The 22999-nt window shown below is 43.8% G+C and overlaps 1 protein-coding gene and 1 long non-coding RNA gene across 3 annotated transcripts in view; one reads left to right on the top strand and one right to left on the bottom strand.

The window, feature by feature from the left end:
* Window positions 1-22999, top strand: part of LOC113747898 (uncharacterized) — a 144374-nt gene that overhangs the window by 106171 nt on the left and 15204 nt on the right. The gene's annotated exons all lie outside the window — the stretch shown is intronic.
* On the bottom strand, window positions 8812-19315 carry pmp22b (peripheral myelin protein 22b). 2 transcript variants are annotated; one of them, XM_010736474.3, is made up of 5 exons: window positions 19145-19315; window positions 15946-16036; window positions 15627-15720; window positions 12346-12486; window positions 8812-11402 (listed from the first exon to the last, which is right to left on the bottom strand). In XM_010736474.3, the coding sequence occupies exons 2-5, from the start codon at window positions 16021-16023 to the stop codon at window positions 11242-11244; spliced, it is 474 nt and encodes a 157-aa protein (XP_010734776.1). In that variant the 5' UTR covers window positions 16024-16036; window positions 19145-19315; the 3' UTR covers window positions 8812-11241. The 2 variants fall into 2 exon arrangements, with proteins under 2 accessions (XP_010734776.1, XP_010734775.1); XM_010736473.3 differs by lacking the exon at window positions 19145-19315 and adding an exon at window positions 16709-16877.

Genomic DNA, 22999 nt, shown 5'->3' with positions numbered 1-22999 from the left:
AAGAGGAATCTACGGTTTAGTTTATTTTATGTGGAAAAACTGGAAGAAATAGAAAGAAAGAAAAGAAACTTGTGATTGCTGTGATCCAACAAGCCAGAGAACATATGTGGTGCCAGAGGCAGAGCTTGAACTGTTACACAAGCAATACATCACGTATGGTACCACTTGGATTTCCTGCCTCTCTACTTTCCTGAGAAGGAATGGACCGCTCCATATTGATTCTATTTCCTTCCCTGTAAGCGATGAGAGAGCCGCACAGCCTGCAACACAGAGATGCCATGCCTGTGTGTGCACGTGCTCACAAAGAGCGACGTCCCCGTTGGAGGATGTCATTGTCGTGACGTTGAATCCAAGGTTAGAGAAGTCTAATGTGTTTGAAATCCGCTTTTTATCTGCTTCACATATGTAATTTTCCTCGCTGACTTTGAGCAATGAGATCATATGTGCTGTCTAATGCCATCTTTTTTTGTCTGTAGGGATCCTAATGATTTCTTTAATTACTGGGAGATGCAGCAGCCATGGAACAATAGCCCTCAGTAACTGCACCTCCCATGGTGCAATTAGCTCTGGATACAACGCCCCGGTGTGTCCTGCAGCTTGCACCTGAGACTAACGACTCTATAATCTGTTATCACTCCTTCAGCCGTCCTTCCCTATCCCATCCTTCCTCGCAATACCAAACTTTCCTCATCACCCTCCTTCCCTGTTAGTAACATCTCCCTTTATCCCTCCATCCATCCTCTAAACGTTTCACTCTTTTTTCACCGGGCCTTGTTTACTTCCTGTAGCAGGATCTTTCATCCTGAGTGCCGAGTCCACCCCAGGGCTCCACAGAGAACTCCTTCAAGTGTTTCAAGTAGTCTAGGGCACTGATCTCCCTCTTCACTGCTCTCCTTCTTTTGTCCGTGCGATGTTATCCTCTTTTCTCCCTCCCACCCTCCCTCCCTCTTACATCGAGCGCTACACTCACAAAGCAAAGACAGTATCATGTTCTCTTGAGGACACTTGTTTTCTATTTGGTGTGGAATGTTTCTCTTGACTCTTTACCCTACACCAGAAGCTGTTTGCATATCTGAATACAGACAGACCCTTTCAACTGGCCCATGTCAGCTGAGAGACAGGCAAACTAGGAGAAATTTAAGAGGAGGACGAGGATGTTTTTGGAACGGTTCCCCCGAGGGAATAGTAACTGTTAACATCTAATCATTTCCATTTTCCAAAAGTACTTAATAGACCATAACAGTAGAGGATTTCTCAACAGAGGGCCTCTTATTTTTAAAGTGCTCAGTGATGAGTGGTTGGTATGGGAGTATTTAATCTACCATACTGCTGAATATGCTGTATGATAATTATCAACAGTTCAGATCAGTGCTGCAAAACATGCGTTCTCTCAGCTAATCATTATCTGCTCTATTATTCGGTCTCAGCCGCCCCCCATCTTTCATTCCTCCATTGTAGCGGTCCCCTTCGTCACCCCTCCTCGGGGGTGACCCCTCAAAGTGAAGGAGGAAGTTTCCAGATGGTTTAGCACTTGTCAGGGTGACTTCGGTGACCCCAGATGCTGTCCAGATGCAGGTCAACAGCGGGGGTGCAGGACGCTGTCCAAGTGACTTACAACATGCTGTAAAAAAGCCCACTATGGAAAAGAAAAGGAGAGAGGGGTAAACTCTAAACTCCACCTTGCAGAATGAGCCAAATAGGCATGAAATGCCTTGAAGATTGAGTTCCTAATTATCGTGTTTAGTTTTGCTCTAACGTCGTGGCAGCTCGTTTCTGTGAACGTTGACACATTAGTCTGTGGGTTGTCACCAGAGGTTCTGTTCTGGATCATTGGGAAGCATTAAGCGGCAGGTTAGGGTTTCTAAATGTTGCTGAATTATTGCTCCCTGCCAGTAAAGGAAAACATTCCAGCAAATATCCTCATGTTAACACCTCCGGCTTGTTTTAGCTTCGATGGCCGCTTGCTGTCTTGTGCACTCTTGCCAAATATTGTGGACCATTAACTTTTGATGTAGAGTACATTACCTTATACGCAAGCACCACAGAGAGGTGTCCAAAGTCACTTTCATGTATGATTAAGACACTTTAAGCTGAACGTAATCACTTTTTTGTTTGGCTATCTTTTTGATATGACTGCTGAATCTCCCAGTGAAGCACAATTAGCTCCCGTGAAGCGACCAAATGACGCATAAAAAGGACTGACGCCCATGGAGCGAGTGCAAAGGTGCGGAAGAAGTCGACAGGCAGCGTACGATCTACTACGCTTTAAAACACGTTATGTGCTTATGTTTTTCTTTCCTAATTAACCAGGGTTGTTTGAATGGTCCCAAAGTGCCTCGTGACTGGGCTAATAGAAATAAAGGCTCTCTAATGGACTGAGGGCAGACTATATTATTTCGCCCTTCAAACTGGCCCCCGGAACACCCCTCAACCAAGCCACAGCCCATTCTTTAAACAACAGCCATAAAAGCCAATGAACCGTAGGAATATGTTTGCCATATGGCCTTTGATTGTTACGGGGAGAAATAGAAGGAGAAAGCAAGAAAGCATAAAGGGGCTGAGTGGTGTGTGTGTGTGTGTGTGTGTGTTGAGGGGGGTATCCTCAAAATTCCCAATTCTGCATGGGGCTACGGCAAAGCCAGTGTGAGTGGTGGCAGTGTGAACATTATCCAGACATTCATTCGTGTATGTGTGTGTGTGTGTGTGTGTGATTTACAGCACTGAACTGCAAGTGCAACAGTGTTTCCAGGGAAAGGTGAGGGATTTTATGCAGGCTCTTGGGGTCAGGCCAACAGGGGGCTACACAAACCAACAGTCCTGTGCAGAAACCATTCAGACTTAGTGCATATACATGCAGACATATATCTGACTGCGGCCCATCAACATGTCTTTGTGATAAATGATCCACTGAGCGACGTGAGAAAAAAGAACAAAAAAGATGTTTGTGCATAGTTGTTTTATTTAAACATTACATATTAAACACATACTTTAATATGCTGCATTCATAGATCCTAAATCTATATTCCCATGGATATGTTTTATTCTTACGACTGGAAATCATAATTTAAATGTTTCAATTTCATTTTTTTATGTGGATTTTTATATTTAAACCAAGCACCATGAGACATGAGTCTGTTATTACAACATATCAATCAATAATGCAAATGTTTGTTTGTTGCAGTTCTGGTTTATTGTGATTGTTAAAGAAAACATGAAGTGAAAATCAGATTTAAATGATATGTGAGAACAACTGGTTATTTATTTACAGATGATTCATGGTCAGTGGATAATTAGTGCTAAACTGTGGGGATTTGCTGCATCAGGAAACACAGCACTTTCCTGATGGGAGGGTTATAGAACATCATAAAATGTAGTGGGGACAGACGGATAAGTGAAAATTATATTAAATTGGTCTTCATAGATTTGCATTTTAATGTGATTTTTTTTTTTTAATGTGTGGCGCTTGCGGCCTGTGCACTGTATGCATATACAGTACACTGTAAGTTTTCTCTTTGTTCTGTTTCCATGCATGCATAATGTAGCACGGCCTTTGCGGTGGATATGCATGCCACTGTGTCCTGTCTTATCTTCCCTCAGCCCTGCCTCCTTTGTCCCGGGGATTCCACAGCTTTCCCAGCTACATGGCCACTTACCAGCCCCGACAGTCCCCATTGCTATCAGCCCGGGCCTGTTATCTCCTGATGGGCCATGGCAGACACTCCATTGAGAGAAGATTACAGCATTCATCTTTGTTCTAGTAATCACTCCGTCTCTGTTCCATCTACATGAATGGTGATTTCTGGACATGGAATAGCTGGGAAAGTAGCTGACTAATTAGGTTTAGTAATCACAGTTTCATTAGCCTTTAGGTCAGAATCTCTATGTTTCTAAGGACAAAAAGCTTTTTTCCCCCTTTTTGGTTCAGTTCAGTTACTCAAAAGGAGAGCAGCGATATCATAATTAGGAGTTGTATATGCGCCTTTCAGAGCTGTAAATAAATCATGCGGCTATTCATCTCATGATGTCCTATAAGGGGTGTAGGACATGCTTTGTTTGGGCTGCTGATACAGATTTGTCATGCAGACACACAAGGACACTGCCCATACAGTGGCAGCAAAGCTTGGCACCGAAACAAAAGCATCAAAGACAGGATACATAACTTTATTATGCACACTTTTGAGTTTTTTTTCTTTCAGATTATTATTTATGGTTGGCAATCGATCGAAGGACTAGTAGAGAATAGACAGCCGAGACAGCCTGGAGAGGCTACTGCACCACTAATAGCTGCACATCAAGGCGCTGCACTATCTGTACTGTCTCCAACCTTGCGGCATTTGAAGGCGCCGATCGTTTCGCTGAACTTTGCAAAGTAGTAGCGCGTTGCATTGTGCTGCACGGCGCAGAAGAGATGCACACTGAGAGGAATTTGATCTTCTAATTCTTTGTCGTCCCAGAACTGTCCCAGCAGTTTTTTATCTCCGGCTCATATAGCTGTCTGCTCCTGCTCCATTTGCTTGATTTAGAGCCTGTTGCCCCTCAGTGATAGTCAGAGAACTTGCCTGCACTCAGACGTTAAGTCCAATGTTGCGGTTGCTTAATGTTATTGCCCATATCTCTCAATCTTTTGCTGCATGCGTGTGTGTACATACATGCACTTGTTAGTGTCTTGTTTGTAGGGCGCTTTAGTAGCGTGGAGCGAAATGGCGAGGTCGTAAAAAAAAAAAAAAGAAAGTATCTACATAACCTCCGATGAATGGCGCTGTCAAAGTTTAAAATGCAGCGCAGCTCCAAATAACTTGGCTGCTGAGTATTCCATTCTTATAGGAGGCCCTGTTATTGCCTGGGGAATTTATGAGGCTTCATCTACACCATTCAGAGAGCTTTTACTGCCGTCCATCCGACCAGTATGAAGGACCTCATGAGAGCCGTCTGTATGTCTCTGTCAGTCTGTCTGCAGAGAGTAAAGGCTCCCTTGTTCACTCCGCTTAATGCAGAGGTCTAAAACCTTCCGGATGCTCTTTTTTTGTCCACTCCGGCTTGCACTTTTGCAACCATTCCCATGTGCTTCCATGTATGTATGTATGGTGTGAGTATTAAATGCTATAATTACATTGCCTGTGTTATTTGCTACATATAGAGCTGAGAGATTCCTACCGCGCCGTTTTCGGAGTCCAGTCCAAGCAAGCAAGCAAGCACATGCTTTGATTCTGTTGCGTGGCATGCGGGCCAATCATGCTATGGTGCATATGATCCGCATTCGATGGATTTGCTGTCGCGACTTTAAAAAATCCCTGATCTTTTTAAGAAGAAGTCCCCCTGATTCAAATATGTGCTCAGCTCCAACTTCATTGTCAATATAAGTGTTACAAGCGCCGCTTCGGTTTCATGAGGCAGACAGTGAGCCTTTTTGTTGGCTATCGTATGTTCACTGATGTTCCCCAGCTGCTAAAGGTGCATTCACTGACCGTTTAAGTCATCGTATTCAAATGCTTCCACACCGCTGCCCTAAATCCACCACAAAGCCGCTGCGGTCCATCTGATTGCGCCACGTCGGAGGCGCTCCTTCATTCACTGCCGATAAAGTGATTAGGCCCTCAGTGTCAGTGCATGTTGGTGGAAATGATTTTGATGTATGGCAGGAGCTGAAGTTGATTTAGTCCTCGACTACATCGGCTGCCAATCTCTGCTTTATTTCCTGAGAATGATGGACGCCCACGGGGTCAGGGGTCTGGTATGTGTGACGGTGACCTTGGCCCAGTCTTGACATTGGGAATGGGTTGGTACGGTGGGTATTAGAAAGTGTTGGGTGTGTAGGTTCAATAAGGTCCTTCTGTTCCACATGACAAATGAATGACTGTGTCACTGGGGAAAAAGACAAAAAAGAAAACACACTATGTCCACTTTGACCCCTTCAAACAACGCTCCGGGGAAAGTTAGGTCCTGAATCTGCTCTTGGGGTTGCGGCTCAGCCCCCAGTGGCCAGGGATCATGTTCCTAACTAACCTCCAGACATCCTCAGGGATTTATGGACAGGCTGGGCTAGAAGTACACCTTGAATCAGGGTCAACTTTGATGGGGCATAGGCGAGTATTGTGTAGGGGTGGAAGCGAGAATGTGTGTGTGTGTAACACTGCACATGTGATGCATATGTACGTATGCTCGCGTGTGAACATGCGAGTGTGTTTATGCCCGCGCTAAAGTGTAAGAGGTCAGATCTCCGTGTGATCTGACCAGCTAATCTAAATCTAATCTTAGCCAGCTGCACGTCCTCGGCCCTTCCAGCCCCATCTCCTTCTTTCTTCTCCAGCTGAGGGAGAAAATTATTAAAGCTACAAATTACCAAGACCCAGAGGTTCTTCCACTGGTGGTGATAGCAAGCAGATGGCAGCAAGACTAGGAGAGACCTAACCCTCCTCCCCAAACCCCAGCCCCTTACATAAAGCACCATTTGCATTTCATGAGCCTTAATTGCTTCTGTTGCCCTCCTCCCCACCGGCTCTGCGATTTTGTGCCTGTCACCGTGCACCCCTGCACCCTTGAAGGAGCTGTGATAGATTAAGGTGGACCTTCTGTTTGCATCCCCCTCATTGTGTTCCAGAAATTAGAAAATATTATCTCCCAGTAGGCTTGAGGTAAAAAAAAAAAAAAAGGGTGCAGGAGGTGATAGTGACATGGGATGGGATAGGACAAGACAGGGGGGAGTTTTTAAGGCATGAATGGGAAAAGTGATTGTTTTAAAAGCTCGTCTTTGACCCCGTGATGGCAAGGCAATGATGTGTGGAACCCCTAGACACCTATTAAGCACTAAGGTAATAATGCGTATCAGTCGATACTCGACAGACACAATGCACTGATTTTGTGCTTCCTCTTTAAGTCTCTTTTTTTTTTACACACGTATCAGCGGATGATGACGCCGTGTGCAAAAGTACTGGCTGATAATAGAGTGTCTTAAGTTCATGGCGTTCGTTGAGCTGCTTGGAAACCAGGTGTTGGTCAGATCAAATGGCGAAGCTATGACAGATAGCTGCTCTATCATCATCATTATAGTTAATGTGCCTGACACTGGACGATTCTTTCCAGGCTGGTGTTGGTTCAGGATGACGTGATGAATATGTCTGGTGTCTGTCTGCTTCGCCCCCGCCACACATTTCTAGTTGTTTATTTCATTTATATTGAGCGTAATACATCAGATGTAAAACTGGATGAGGTTTTCTACGAGCAACGCTGCGTAGAAATTGGTATTTTTGCGATTTAGTGCCCCCAATTTCAGAGTGTGTTTGTGTATTAGTTATGATTTGAAGAAGAACAACAACACAAGACAAAGCAGCCGGCTAATATTACTTACTGATCCAACAACAAGGACCCAGCTCTGTGTCTGTCTTTCTCTCGCCATCCATCAACATTATCTTTCGTCTTTTCACCTCTGCCATTACGTCCATAGAGGCTGCAGAGCCCAGTTACAATGCCTGCTTGCCCAGCTCTGATTCTGGCATGATACCGTAAGCATTCGCCCGGACCCTAGGCCTGGACCTTTCTCTTTCCGGTGGTCCAAAACGCCTGTGGTACAGACACTTAACACTCCCCCCGGTGATCTGAGCTCACAGTCTGGGGCCAGCACAACTGACAAACTGAGCTAACGGCAGCTATAGTTCACAGAAGTTTACTGTCCACATCAGAGGTAAAGCAGAAAACATTTCTCCATAAAATGTTCTCAACACCTGATCTATCAGATGCATAAATGTTTTTAATTGTCCCCAAGTGGAGCAGAGTATTTCTAAATCTGCGCGTCGTGTTTTTGACGGTCGTATATCTCAGTCTGTACCCTTTCCACGTACCTTTAATTCTGTAACGCGACGATCTTATCATGTTTTGTCTGAATTTATCAAACAATCTATCAAATGTAGATGAGTCCTTTGTCGTCTGCCTCTTCCTCTAATGATGTGTTGTGCCATAAAAAACCTGCATAATGGCTCCGGAGGAGGAGGCGCTCATTAGATTGACTGAAGGGTAATAGAGAGCAGACAAGTAAGAGGAATCACCTCTCTCTATCACGTGTGCATATTAATGCGAGCATCCACCCACATAAACACGTCGAGTTTTAGGCAAGACTTAATGATCGTATGTGGAGTTAATGAGGTTCAACACATTTTAATAAGACATTGAGAGTCTTCTCAGGGGCTCAAGAATATTATGGCAGAGTAGATTTAACTGCAATGCTCACATTGAGCCACATAGAGGCAGTGTTTCCTAACATAGTGTGACATGGACTTTTGCTGCTGTTACTGCATGCATCCAGCAGATGGTGGCATTGTGCAGGCCATGATAAACTGTCTTTCAGTATGCAGAGATTTTATGGATGGAAATATACTTATGTAGCAAAAGAATATAGAATATTGTGACACCATATATATATATATATATATATATGCACACTGAGATACATATTTTCTCAGACGCTCAAAGTTGAATGAACACACAAACAGAATCCCGTGTCCCCGTTTCACCCAGTGCTAGTATGTCAGAGTGGGAAGGCAGTAGGAGGCTGTGACCTCTCAGGCCTGCAACAAGAATCCTCCTTCTGAGAGTACTCTTTCATTGCTGGAGATTTAGATTCCTATCATCAGCTCAGCGCACAAGTGCTAGTTATGGTGCTGCCTTGTTGTCTTTAAAAGGAATAGATATCATCACGAACCGTGAGTCACGATCTGAAAGCAGTCGAGTCTTCCATTGTTGAATCAGGCAAGTTTTTACCTGGGTCGGAAAATGTCGTATGCATGTGTGTAGTGTTATCGAAAGACACAACAAGCTCCATTGTGGTGGTAAGAAACATCCTTTAATGATTAAACTCAAAGTAGCTTTGGTAATATCAAGAGCATTTGGAAGTTTAGGTGTAAACATGGCATGAGACAGTTGAACTCTGTCTTTTTTCTTTTACACAAAACAGTAGGGCAGTTGTCATTAGAGGCAGTCTCTTCTAACTGAACCCAATAATGAGCATCATGCAAAAAGAAAAAAACAAAACAAATCCCCACAGCAGACTAGCTAGTGTAAGCTCTGAATTAAATACTTTATTCCACCACAACATCAGCTCTGTTCTGGATCTCACGGGGGTAGAGAGATGTCGAGTGAAGGTTGGAGACCCTTTGCTTTTTACAGTGTTCAAGACACGTCCAAGTCTTATTTCTGATGCTAAGAGAGACGCCGTTGACAGTGAAACACTAGCTGCATGTTTCGAATAATTGGCACGGGGGCACAAACCGCCGTGCCTTTGACCCCGAAGTGTGTGCGTGGTAACACAAGTCGCATACAGCGCGTGCTCGAGAGGCAGCTCATTTGATCTTCCAAACGTATGATCGCATACTGTAAGGTAAGACTCGCCCGGCTGGACTGTACACAGGAATTTACATGCTGCACGTTGCATTTCAGTTGCTTGAGCCGTCTCATGGCATACAGTACGAACACGCAGCTACCATCAATCACAACAGATTCATCACCACAAATTCCATTTTTATGTCTATTCCCATTTACTGGCAGTTTTTGTTTGTTTTTCTCTCCATATGATGCTTTTGTAGCGCAGAAATGCATGTTTCTGAGTTTACAGGCGAGACAACAGCACGACAGCCTAAAAACAACGACTTTGAAATTCTACGTGATCTCTAGCTCCACATGCATCAAGTGTGTTAGAGCATGAATCCAGTCCCTTGTAACAGTGGAATACACAGTATCAGATAATGTGAGAGTAGTTTTTATTGAATGAGTAAGTGTTTTTTAGGCTAGATTGTCATCAACATCTGTTACGCACAACATATAAACAGTGTTTTACACAGTAGAGGAGAAAAAAACATCTAGGCGTCAGTGGGCAGAGACTGCAGCATGTCAAACTTTCAAGTATGTGAAACAGACATTTGTATCATCACTGCAAACCTCTCTGTCCTTTTTCTCACATATAGTTAATACTAAATATGTTTTCCTATTATCTGTTTTATATTTATATGGCTTCAACAGTGGCATTTACTTCTAGTAATGTTAAATATATACTTTTTCTTTCCGGGGCTTTAATTCCCTGTGGTGTTATTATTTTTTCATGGTGTTCTACTAAGAAGGCAATTTGGCTTTTTTTGAGACTTTAACAGCCGCACACAAACATCAGAATGAAGGGCAAAATAAGGCAAACAGAGCTCAAACAAAAAGCTTATATATAAAGTCATTTCACTGTGATCCAACTCTTCACAAACTCACAGAATAATACTGACATTCCAAATGACTTTTGACTTCATTAACACACCGCCCCGAACTCAATTATTCTTTTTGTTTTACAGTAGATGATGATGAAGAAGAAGAAGTAGAAGAAGAAAAAGATCAGACACTTCAAAATGTGAAATAGGCTGTGTTCCCTAAAGAAGCAGTCAGGCACTGTATGTACACGTGTACCTCTGTCTGATTCTCACTTTAATTCATGGCGAGCTGTTTGACTCTGAAACAGTAACAAAGTAACTCTGTTGTAAATGACTGCTATCAGTAATAGGAATGATAAATACATAGCACCATCTTTTGTTGAAAATAAGAAATAGAAAAAAAAAACAAAAAAAAACACTGAAACTTGCAAATTCACAAACAAGAAAAAAGGACCAAATCTATATTTTCATGGCTATGCTACGTCCGCGGATGTTACCACTCTTTTCTTTTTTGCGTTGTAAAGCAAGCCCATCAAAACAACTTCTTCTTCTAACCCTTCTATTTCTATACATGCACTTTGGTTAATATACTTCAAGAAACTTGTTTTCTTTCTTTTTTTTGCTAATTCTTTGGCAATTACCAAAAAAAAAAAAAGAGGCAACAACAACAAAAAAAAGAAAACACAACAAAATAGCATCTAATTATTTCTTCATTACAAACAAACACGAGGCACTTAATCAGCTAAAACAAAGCTCATACAAGTATCCATTGACAGAGCAACACAAAAACTATGTACATATATGTAAAAAGTGTTATAAATAGGTTTTAAACCATAGATACTATATACATCTTTTAACTGAGACAGTATTGGTTGTTTTTGTGTTGGTTTGCATGTTGATTTTTGGTATTACCCCCCCCTTGTTGTGATCTGGGTGTATTGGCCTGGTGTCTCCATTGGCCTTTGGTACTCTGGCTTCAGAACTTATACTTCAGAGGGGCTGGGGGGACTGATGACACTTGCAGTAGGACAGGGGGTTACTGGGAACACTGGCGTGGACTGATGGCTCATTCTCGCTTCCTCAAGATGACATAGATGAGTCCGCTGATCAGTGCCAAAGGGAAGGCAACCCACGCCAGGATGTAGGAGTAGCCGAAGGCGTCTCCCTCCGGCACCCACTCCGGACTCATCACCGTGTAGATGATGGCTCCACTCATCACGAACAAACCTGCAGGGAGGGGGGAAAAAAAGTAAAGTGAGCACTGAATAATGCCGGTCATCATCTTGTTCAATTATCAGATCATATTTCTTCGCAGTATTGTTGCTCTCTGTCTTGTGTCCTGAGCTGAACCGTGTCTGGCAGCGGAGGCGAGCAGGTCGGTGTTTTCCAGAACGCGTCCCTCCACACTACATCACGCTGCTTTTCATGCATATTGAACTCCAATCCAGCCTTTGCAAACCTTCCTTGCTCTGCCCGCCTCCCTTATCCGACATGGCATGATCTGTTTGTCAGACCCCCGCGCTGCCAGCCTTCCTGACATTTCAACTTGCGCACATGGCGGCGTGCCCACTGTCATTCCTGTTTGGCTGAGTGGGCACCTGGGTGCCAGGCAATGCGCTGGCACAATACAGGGAGCAAACCTGGGATGCTGGAAAGGGCTGCCAAGAGAGGACACAATGGACTGGCAGTGGAGCCGCTCTCTGGCCAAAGGGCATGGAGTACAATAGACAAGCGGAGCATTAAACCATTAGTAACAGGCTCAGACTCGCTTAATTTAATTCTCCGCCACAGAAGATGCAGCGTGAGCATCTGCTGTTGGCTTGTCTGGGTAGGTGGATTTGTGTGAGTGGTGTATTTTCAGACTACTCGAGTGTTACAGGACTAATGGAGAAAATCAGAGCACGGCTAAAAAGATTAACCGCCTGGTTGATTATCAAGTGTTTGTCCGACTTCTCAAATTTAAGGTTTTGCTTGTCAGTCGAATTTGAAGATTTCACTTTAGTTTGAGCATCTTTGACATTTAATACTTTATGATTAATCAACGGGAAACTACAAAAAGATCCAATAAAAACACCAGTATTAAGTCTACTTGTTCCCTTGACCGTCTTTCTAATCTCAGTCATGTTGTTGAGGGATTTCTGAGGAAGTGTCTTGGGTGCGTTGAACTCACTGGCCAAGATCTGGAAGGTTCCAGTGAGGAAGAAGCGTCCACCCTTCTGCAAAGTGAAGAGCTGGCAGAAGAAGAGGAAGAGAGACAGGCAGCTGAAGATGATGGATAGGATCATAACAGCCTGGACTGCCTGAATCCACTCTGCGGGGGGGAAGAAAGAAGGAGAACGTTGTCAATAACTCACCCGCAGTCATCATCATATGAAGCATCGTAACATTGACTTAATGAGCGTACGAGGAGGGAAGGTTAAGTGGACACAAATGAAAAAACAACACAAATGCCAAAGTGCACCTTCACTGGCCTCGACTCTGCTGAATTTAAGCATCTCCTCAAAGAGAAGGTAATGAGCTAGCCCCCTGCCTATGTCGACTTCTGGGAATGTGTAATGGATCCATAACAATGAAACCTAGGTATCTTGTTCCTAAAAGCTCTGTGCGTGCCCCCCTTCTCCACCATACAAGCAGGACCTATGACTAAATGTACCACATCGATCGTTACTGCGAGTCCTCCAAGGCCAGGCTGCCAGAAGCCATTAACCCATTACACACCTGTATCGACAGGGAAGACCGTCTATCTGCGTTTAGCAATCCGAGTGTGTGCTCGGACCGTTTGTGTCTGTGCCTCATTCGTGCCACCATGCCAGGAATCCCAGGACTTCCAAGCAGGCTCTATTTCTTGTCTGACAGTTATCCCGGCCTCTCGGGTTTCCACAAGAACACACTCTGACCCTCCATGTATCTACCCAACTCTTCTTTTTAGCCATGCCTCCTGTTACCGTTGTGTTTCTGTGGCACAGAATGCTGCCATCGGCCTTGTTTGTGGCTCGGCAGTCGTGGCAGACGTCCAACCTAGTATCGGCAAATATTCCAGACCGAGTCTACGACAAGTTAATTTGCCATGTCATTCAGATGTTTGACGTGTTTCCTTCAACATTCTCAGGCACCTGCGGTGTACTGATCCTCATGTGAATCAGAGGCATGTTGTGGTTTAATGGTGGGGCTCTTACAATATGAAAAAAAAGTCATGATGCATAATTTATTAGAGCTCCTATGATGAAACGGATGAGAAGTAATGAGACAGCTCACTTTGTGAGATGTTACGACTTTGGCCAGCCACAGTTTAACACCATAGGCTAAAATAGAAACAATACATAGCCCCATAACTTAATGACTTAGTCTATCTGTGAGCATTTTTAAAGAGAATCGCTGAGAAACACTGACGTATCTCTGTTATGGATCTAAGAGCAAACTGTATATTGAATGATGGCGCGGGGTTTCGCCAGTCTGGAGTCAGGTTACTTTCAATAAGAGCTGCAGTATGTCCTGATGATCATTGGCTCCAGGGGGATGAGATATGGGGAGGAAACACGACACGGTGCAAATCTCCATCCGCAGAACGCCGCCAGCACAATACCGCACCGGAGCAACAATTAGATTCCACTATAATGATCCTGTTTTCAGATGTTATATAACACTGTGCGATAACCCTGTGAGAAATGGGTGAAATGTTCCATCCCTGCCCTATGAATAGTGGTCACCTATAAATACAGACAATACATCACTGCTTTCTGATAAACACACATCTTGTCCTCCTTCCTTCCTCCGCTGACCCCGCGAGTAGGAAACAGTGACATGTGGCATTTCCTTTTTGCGTGAGGCGTGGTTCTTGGCTCGGAATATCACTGATAAGCAAATATGAGTCCGAACTTTGCATGATTGTGGCGTTACAAACACAGAACCCAGCACAAGCCCTTTCACTGTGACTCCAAACAGGATGACAACTGTTGACGCTTGTTGTCTTCCTTCTATTCTGAGACCTCACCGTGCGACAGAAATAAGAGCGCCGTTAGTATTTATTTCGCCGTGTTTATGTATTGTCGGCCGTGTCAGGGCGCAGAGGACATTCTTCCTCCAAAAGCTAATTTTAGAGACGAGTAAAAATTCTATGAAGTAATTTTTCCTGGCTGCCACGCCGTGATGTTTAACTCAAGCCCGGCATGTGATAACTGTGACATGAGTATCGCTCGCTCGGGCGTCATCGCGCTGCCAATATTTTTGTAACCAAGGCAACAACGGGAGGGGGAGGAGGAGGAGGAGGAGAAGGAGGAGGAGGGGGAACTCAGAAGTTTCAGAAATGCCCTAAAAATGAACCACAATGACCATGATTATGATTCACTTCAGCAGGAACTTGATTGCTCAGCAAAGCTTGAAAAAAAAAAGCTTTTTGAACGCAGGCTTGGCCCCCCCACGTGAGAGCAGACCACTATCTTCCATCTCCTGAAGCCAAAGCACAGACCCGGGCACACACACACACACACACACACATGCGTGGGCCTCCTTAAATAAACACTGTGCGTCAGTGCACTAATGAAAGCAAGTCAAACAAACTGGCTGCACCATCTAACTACCTGGCAGAGCGTGCAGGCGCTGCTCGCCCTGACAAAACACACACTGCACGGCTCATTCTAGACAAATGACATCACCCCGCTGCAGTCAGCTCCTTGTGCACCACTGTGACGGCACATTCAGTATGAAAACACACTCAAAGAGTGATCTCACATGAACTTCTTGTTAAGACAATGGGAATCTTATTAGATATGTTCCTGAAGGATGTAGTCTTAATCAAACAAGTAGAGGTGGCTGTCTAAATAAATCTTAAACGCTGCAGCTGCTGCCTTAAATTGTCCCCCTGCAAACTAACCCTGGACACTATGATCTGACACTGGGCATGACCCGCCATCAGCATGCTATGTTCTGCACGAGGTAGTCCAAGGTCTCCCTGCTTTTCAAACACTCCTGTCACACACACACACACACACACACATACACCACATAGATCTAAAACTTTAAATACTCTCCGCAGCCCCACCCTGCATCCACAACTCCCAAACTCCTGTCACTATGGGCTCTCAACACGAGAGACCTGAATATGGACATCACACCACGACTATTTATACAGCGGCAGCCTATCAGCTAGCACCTTCAAAACAGCACTGCCACATTCTCTGCCCTAGATGGCACCAGAGTCCCAGAGGAGCCGTGACACACCCACCATCATCAGCATGGTAAATGTTTGATTTCAGCAAGTCATTTTCCAAAGCCCCCCCACCTTCCGTTAATGTCAGTGTGGATGGTTTTAAACTGGTTTCAGTGCCATAAAGATCATTTGAAGGTGCACAACTTCTCAGCAGAGTAGTCCTAAAAAATTATCCATTATATCATAAATAAGTAGTTAAAGTTGTCTTAAAGGCAAAGAGATAAATGTTATGCATGTGTTCTAACCTCCAGATGTTGCTGGGTCACAGTGGTATCCTCCATTGGAAGTAGAGCAGTTTATCCAGAGGTCTGAGGTTCCAGTTTCACTTGATGTCCATACCTGATGTCAACAACATGCAACTTCAGGTCAGAAATGTGTGAGCAGCAGCACCAAGTGGATCAGAATAAACTCAAATTTCCTAAGATACAATTAAGTCTGAGGACCAAAAAAACAACATATTACACATGACTTCATGCAGGTAGAAGATTCCTTTAAGCTCCAAGTAGTCAATTCATAGTTATATTAAAAAAAACAAAACAACAACAACATGACAGTTTTACTCACGCTGACTATTGTTGACACAAACAAGAGAACCAGAGCAGCGACGTGCAGGAGGATGATTCCCAGTAGTAGGAGCAGCATCTTTACAGACGGTCTGGACAGTAATGAGAAGAGGAGAGAGTCTCTGTGAGTGTGTGTGGATGTCAGATTGGTGGGACATGGGTGTGTCGCTGCAGTAACAGGGCCAGCCTTTAGAGAAACTTCATCTGAAACCTGTCTGATGCCAAGCACGTAACAATAATAACATCAATTTGAAAAGAAAGTTATACATGTGCGGGGAAAAAAAGGTTTATTTCGGCGTTAGGTTACATTTAACAGCAAGTTTAAGGATATTATTCAACTTTAAAACTGATCTCAACATTTTTGTTTGTTTATTTACTGTGACAAAATCATAAATGTCTGAAAACTTTGTGTATTGTCTCTTTTTCTCGTCCAGCTTTTCTGTTCCATCCACAAAATGCAAATAATCTGAGTAAAGGTCGTTGATCTCCACGGGATATATTTTAAAGCAATATCAGAACCACTGAAAAGAATGCAGTGAAGTCAAATTAACCGTAATGTAAGTGTGTTTGTCGGATTAAATCATCAGAAAGTAAATAAATAAATAAGCTTAAGGCGTTTTTGCGATGACACCTCAGTCTGTCCGTGCGCGTAATGGAGCGGCGGGTATCCCAGCGAAAAGCGTGTTTCCTTCTTTTTAATCCGCCAGGACAGACTGAGCGCAGCTGAATATAAGGAAGTTTAGAAAAGACCAAAGTCCACTTACTTAGAGCCGGGAGCTTGTTATTTCCACACAGAAAAAAAACAACAACACAGAGGTTCAGGCTCGCAAGAAGCAAAAGCAAGTTTTCCTCCAAAAAGAGTCCCACAGCGGTAGTCCCTCAGTGCTATAAGTCGCTCTCAGACTAGATTGATGCCAGGGGGGCTGACGTTCTGTTATAAAGTGTCTCATTATGGAAGAACAACGCCCTGCGTGCGTCGCTGCGTCATGGAGTGACCCTCTGGTCCGCAGCCAGGGTTCCCAATATAGACGCTCCATGCGTAATAGCGCATGGGTTGCCTTAGTTACTGCCTTACAGTAGTGTGTGTGTAGTGACCTGACTGATTATTGTTTGGCTGTCGTGGTAACGAAAGGCAGCTATCTGCTTTCGAGGGTTTTGGATTCTTCTCTCAGACTGTTTGATAGCTTTTATTTCAGTTATTACAAATTATGATGGACTTTGGAAATCCACTGTTTTGGCTGTTCTTGCTCAGTTAATATAAAATCTGCAGATATATTGATCAGAAACACACCCAGCATACAATGTAAATGATCTTTTTGATAGAGTTTGGGTAGATATTATTAGATAAGAGCATATTTGAGTGGCGCTTATGCCCTTATGTGCCCATATTTTCACTGGGCCGTCCATGGATTTGATTGCTTTTGTGCTTGTAGTACAGTAAGATTAAGGTAATTTGAACTTTTTCTACAATCAGACATTTCCCTGTACACTCAGCTTTCCGTTGCCTTGGCAATTACAAACACAAACATTGTTGTAATGTGTCAGAGCGTGGGTCTTTTCCCTCCGCTAGCCCTTGCAGTCAGCCTCGTGACTCACAGTATGTGTGAAAGTGTGGATGGGTATGCCCACCAGTGAGAGATAGCATCTGGGGCTCTCCTCTGTTTGACATGACTCATTTCCAGTGGGAGTGAGATGGCGTTTCACCCTGAACAGACTCTGCAGACCCTTTTGTTAATGTGTAGCCTATGTAAAAGAATGCACCAAGGTTAGTCTCTTACTGTAAATATGGGTGTTGCAATGAATGGAATTCCAGGGCATGTATACAGGGAGTGGTCAAAACCGTAAATATTCCTTATCTCGACCTCCCTCTGGTTCTTCTTCTGTGTGAAGTTGAGAGATTCAAGACTACCGGAGTCTGCTATCAGTGATGATTTAGCTGATGTATGTTACAGGCATAATTTCAAATATAGTATGAACTTTATGGCATAACACTGGACATTTGAAGTTCATACGCCGTCGAAAATAGACTCCTACTTCTGCAAAATGTCAAAAACTGATTTCACTGGGGTTCCTTGACGGACGGCACGTCATAAATCGGGCGTTTTCTTCCACACTAACAGGCCAGTAGAGGAGCTCAGGAGCTGTCCGACCTCAGATAACCCCTGTCAACGTCCAGTCTATTCTTCACCACTTAGCTCACACTTCCAGGATGCCTCTGCATGTGTTTTCTCACACGGAGGCCTTTCTGCGTGCGCTCGTGTCCACGACGCAGACATGAAAGAAGGGTTACCGGTTACAAGAGCAGATCACAGCCGTGAAGTGCTGCTCTGATTACCGAGCAGCACCACAAAGCTCTCACTCAAAGACCGTGACATTCTTGAGGCTGAGCTGCAGAGAAGTAGCTCTTTGTCAGATATGATTGCGCTTTTGTTTGCAGGAGATATCTGTTGTGTGTTTAACCCAGAGTAACCCTGCTTGTTGACTGAATCGTCAGGCCTCAGCTCTGATCATATGAGCTGTGAACTAGTAAACAGTAAAGTAACTTATAGAGGAAAACCCTTGCTCAAACTGTGGAGTAGCTGTGCAGGCCATGCTCCCCATTCCCATCCCTTATATGTCAATGTTTGTAAAAGACTGACAATTAGTGGGCCCGGGAGGGACACGGGAGTGTTAAGTTTACTGTGTTTGTGAAGCCGGGGTAGAAGCCAAACTCTCTGGGGAGAGCCGCATAACAAACATTCAGACCGTGATACTGAATTATGGTCGTATCTGGAACGGCGTCTAACATTTCACCTCCGTCGTTAAAACGGTACGACTTATCTTCACGTTTAGCGCGGCAGACAGTGAGAGTGCATGCCGATACCGTAGATAGGACCTCAGCCAGGGAGGGGGGGAGGGGGCATGGATGTGGAGAGTAGACGTGATTGAGTTACAGTAACTCCATCCACATACCAACACGGAGAAAAGTGTTAAAACAGATGCGGCTATGAAAAGAATTCATATAGGATTTGTAAAATAATAATTGTAATGACATCACCAAAGATGGGGCCTTTCCTTCGACTCGATTAAATTCCATTCTAGTTGATTTTAAAACAATGTGACAGGCCGCCTACTTTCACTTGATTGCATTATGCAATTTCACTTATCTTGGCTCAAACCCGCAATCCATTAGCTGTGATGAATAAACGTCTCATACTCACTCTCAGCAGATATTTCTCAGGGCTAGACTTTGAGACAGTGGGATCCAGCTGATGCCCCTCACACAGGTCAGAGAGGAAGGCCTGTCTGTATCACGAGCCTTCGTCTTTTGTGTCTCGGGTTGTTGGCAGCTGTCGGTCAAAGGTGGGGGTCAGTCCTCGTGTCCTGTCGTCAGCATGTGAAGTGTTGCTGTCTGTCGGACCACTGAGTTACAGAAGTTTAATAGCTCCCCTCCTACTGGAGCCGTGTCGGAGTCGGACTGCCCCTCTTTTGAATCACATTGGACTCCTCTGTCTTACCTAACTGTTTATAGACCAGGCTCAGCAATTTTCAAACAAACTCATACATACATAGATGCAAGATGCTGCAATTCTACTCATGGCAAATACTTGGTGTGGTTAGGAGTGAAAGCTGAACAAAGATGGACACAAAGAAGGAGGAAACGTGGGAGACAGACTGGCTGACAGAGAGATGAGAGCCTGTTTGTTTGTGTGTCGATAAGTTTTAAGCCACTCAAAACCCTTGTCTTGTCATCACACTTTAATCAGGCTGGACACCGAGTGATGACAACAAAGAGGTAAACCGAGACCGGGCCCTTTAAAATACATTAAACACACAACAGATCGCCTGTGATGTGAGTACAGGCAGCCTCGTCCGTGGGTCAGGTTCAAACGAGACTTCAGTTTGACAAGATATTAATGAAAAGTAGCCACTGGAACATAAAGGGTTTCACTTTAAAACCATATCATAGTCGGTACAAACATGGTAAATCCATGAAATCTCAAATTAGTCACACTGTCCTCAAGCTATTTGTGGAAACATTAATGATTGCATAATTTCATAGCTCGTTTCGAAACGAAGCTCTTAACCAATCTCTGGCGATGAAATGTAAAGCCCCGTGTCATCTGACGCTCCTAAAATCATACGGTCATGACTCGCACATTATGCTGTGTCATTCGATTTGCAAATGGTGACAGACGTGGCAGATGTGTGCTATGGGCATGAGGTCATCGTCCATGAAAATGTGGAACTCTTGACCCGTTTCCTCCTCATTCGAATGCATGCCGTGCCGAATGGAGCCAGCTTTGTGTCTCATACCCACTGTGCTTGTTCCCTTGGTTCCGGATAAAGAAATAAAATAAAAAAATCTAATAAATGTGGCTTCAAGCCAGACTAGAGTGCATAACTCATCCTCACGCCACTATGATTCAGCAGGAAAGACTGCAGTACTGTATCTTGACCTCCGTGTCGCTGTACCCATTCCTCTTTCTATCGAGAATGACAAGATCAATCTTTATGGATTGATCCTGAATTCCAGTCCTCGTCTTCTGTACTTTGTACTGCACGTACCAGGCCCTCCGTGGTTGATCTCTGAACTTTGGTTAGCAGTTGGGCTTATCTGGCTTATCGTGACTCCCTGAGTTGGAGGCCCAGTTATGTGCAGAATGCTGGGAGAATAACGTTGATAGACTATTAAAAAGTTTAGGGAGGTAAAGATTTCTCATGTGAGGATCAGCAGACTCAACCACAGAGCCGCCATACGCGAGGTTGGCAGTTGGTATGGAAAAACCACACTGAATATTACGCGGCTTATCAGTCTGTCTCTTGCTTCCTGTCTCTCTAACGTGTAACTGTTACCAGAGCGATTACTCAACGGGTTTCCAGTTGAGTCTTCTTTTGTTGTTTTATCCACGTTTGCAGTAATTGACGGACTTCTTTACAGCACAATGATGGAGCGCGCTAAAGAGCCTCTTGAGAAAACTTGAGAATTCTGGCCCAGATCCAAAAGCTGCAGGAAGAGCTAGTTCCCATGAATGTTCAGAGTTCAGTTTGAGATGACGTAAAAGGAGGATTTAAACAGGGTATTCCAGTTAAAGCGTGGCAGCATTTCTAGGTAATGTGGGTAGTTTTCCAACACTTATGATTCATTTGTTACTTACATCCAGTCTCTTACATGTTACCTACATTTATATTCAAGTCTATGATTGTGGCAAACATTTGTACATTCACACTCCACTTACATAAGCAAACATTGTAATTGAGTATTTTCTGTTACTATTATTACTATTATTTATTTATGTTATGTTGCAGCCATGTAATAAGGGATCATCTCCCCGAAGAATGTCAAATAATTCGGAAAGGAGAGAATCACCTGTGCAAAACTTTTCAAAATAGCTTTTTGAAATTTGATTTCAGCTGATTTGAAAAGTCGGCTACATGATGACTGACAGCTTAACAAACATTTGGAGCCGTTGTGAAATTTAAAAGTGTCTTACCACCAACATGTTGGCATTCCTGACACCGCCGCGTCCCACTAATAAAATTTGGCAGATGTTGGATCATGGGTGGAGCTGTGGTGGGCTAAAGCTACTTGTAATGGCACCCACCTGTCAATCAAAGTGCTCAAATGCTTAATTATGCATAACTTTAAGCCTTAATATAATATAAACAGACTAGTTATATAGAACTTCAGCTTCAGTGCAAAACCTTTTTTGTACCAGGCTGTAAACCTGTTGGGTATTTTAACATGGGGACTTCTGTAGCCAGCCTCAAGTGGTTGCCGAAGGAACTGCAGTTTTTGACACTTCCAAATTGGTTTCATTTCACACCCATTGGACTTATATGGTTGACATTAACCTCTATCAAGCACTGGGAAGCTACCTCAAATGAACCCAGTGTTTGCTACCTGCGCAACAACAAACAGCTGGAGTAGAAAATCAAGCAGCTAAAAACATAAAGAGCCAGATTTTTCTAAAGAGGTTGGGGGAGACCAAAACGGAGCTAAAAGACGAGCTAATATTGAACTTCTTCAGTTTGCCAGAACTACGATTACTGTAGAATGATGATGTTGTTATGTTTCAACTGGATGTATCAGCAGGCATTTCATAATATGTTAAGGCTGTGTGTCTGTTCTAGAAGTCTGCCCCCTACTGGCTACAATTATAGTAAATCAACAATAACGCAATCAAGTAACCAGCAGATTAGCATTTGATTGTCCATTAAGAAACAGTAAAAGTACAAATCGAGTGTTCATGATGGGGTAATATATTGTTAAACTGGCATACTTTGACTCTCCGTGACGCCACTTTTCTTCTTCAATGATGCACACTCAGTCCAAGTCTGTAATTACAGCACCAACCCAGCAACGACTGACACCAGTCTCAAGTAATCTGCGATCAGCTCTTTAGTATGGTAGTATGGACGGTATGTAAAAAGAAAAAAAAACACAAAATAACACGGGGCACAGGGCATCTATAACAAGAGCACGTGTTAAAAATAAACCGCCAATATGTTTGGACTGCTGGGAGCATTCCAGAGTACATTCCCCATATGCGGGGGTGGCAGCGGAGGTCAAATACGAAGGCCTATTTGTGTCCCATCCAGAAGAGCGCCATAACCTCAAACCAAGCATGAGACACAGAGAAAAGGGGGTTCATTCCACTTAGCTGAACCGACTCTCCGTGTGTGTGTGCCACCGTCATGTCTTTCTGAACCATAAAAGTGGAAGTTTGAAAGCAAAGGGGGGAAAGATAAGGCGGTGGAGAACCCTCAACTCTTTACTATCTGTCAGTGTGTTTAATTACAAGGTGATGAGAGCTGGGAGTCTTTTGATGTACGCTAGACAACAGGGGGCCTTTCTTTGCAATACTAGGGCTCAGGAATGTGCCTGGGCACAGGACATACACACACTTACATGTAGGAAACCATGGCAGAGACCTCCTGCTGTTGACTTGCTCCTGAAGGTTTTAGTCAAACACAATGCTGTTTGCACAGTCAGATAGAGAGAGAGAGAGCTCACTCTGACTGTGACTTACAATACAGTTGTAAAACATTACACCTAAATCAAAGTTACACAT

The sequence above is a fragment of the Larimichthys crocea genome, chromosome XVI (assembly GCF_000972845.2).
Source record: "Larimichthys crocea isolate SSNF chromosome XVI, L_crocea_2.0, whole genome shotgun sequence".
NCBI classification, from domain to species: Eukaryota; Metazoa; Chordata; class Actinopteri; family Sciaenidae; genus Larimichthys; species Larimichthys crocea.
Note: the sequence above shows the minus strand (reverse complement) of the source record. Positions and strands in the feature narration are given on the sequence as shown.

What these genes read in the sequence shown, in the direction of transcription:
- pmp22b (XM_010736474.3), bottom strand. Translation starts at nt 16,023, where the DNA reads ATGCTGCTCCTACTACTGGGAATCATCCTCCTGCACGTCGCTGCTCTG. An exon ending in TTGTGTCAACAATAGTCAGC is followed by an intron (nt 15,721 to 15,945) that starts GTGAGTAAAACT and finishes TGTTGACATCAG; the next exon opens with GTATGGACATCAAGTGAAAC. An exon ending in AACCTTCCAGATCTTGGCCA is followed by an intron (nt 11,403 to 12,345) that starts GTGAGTTCAACG and finishes CCCTCCCTGCAG; the next exon opens with GTTTGTTCGTGATGAGTGGA.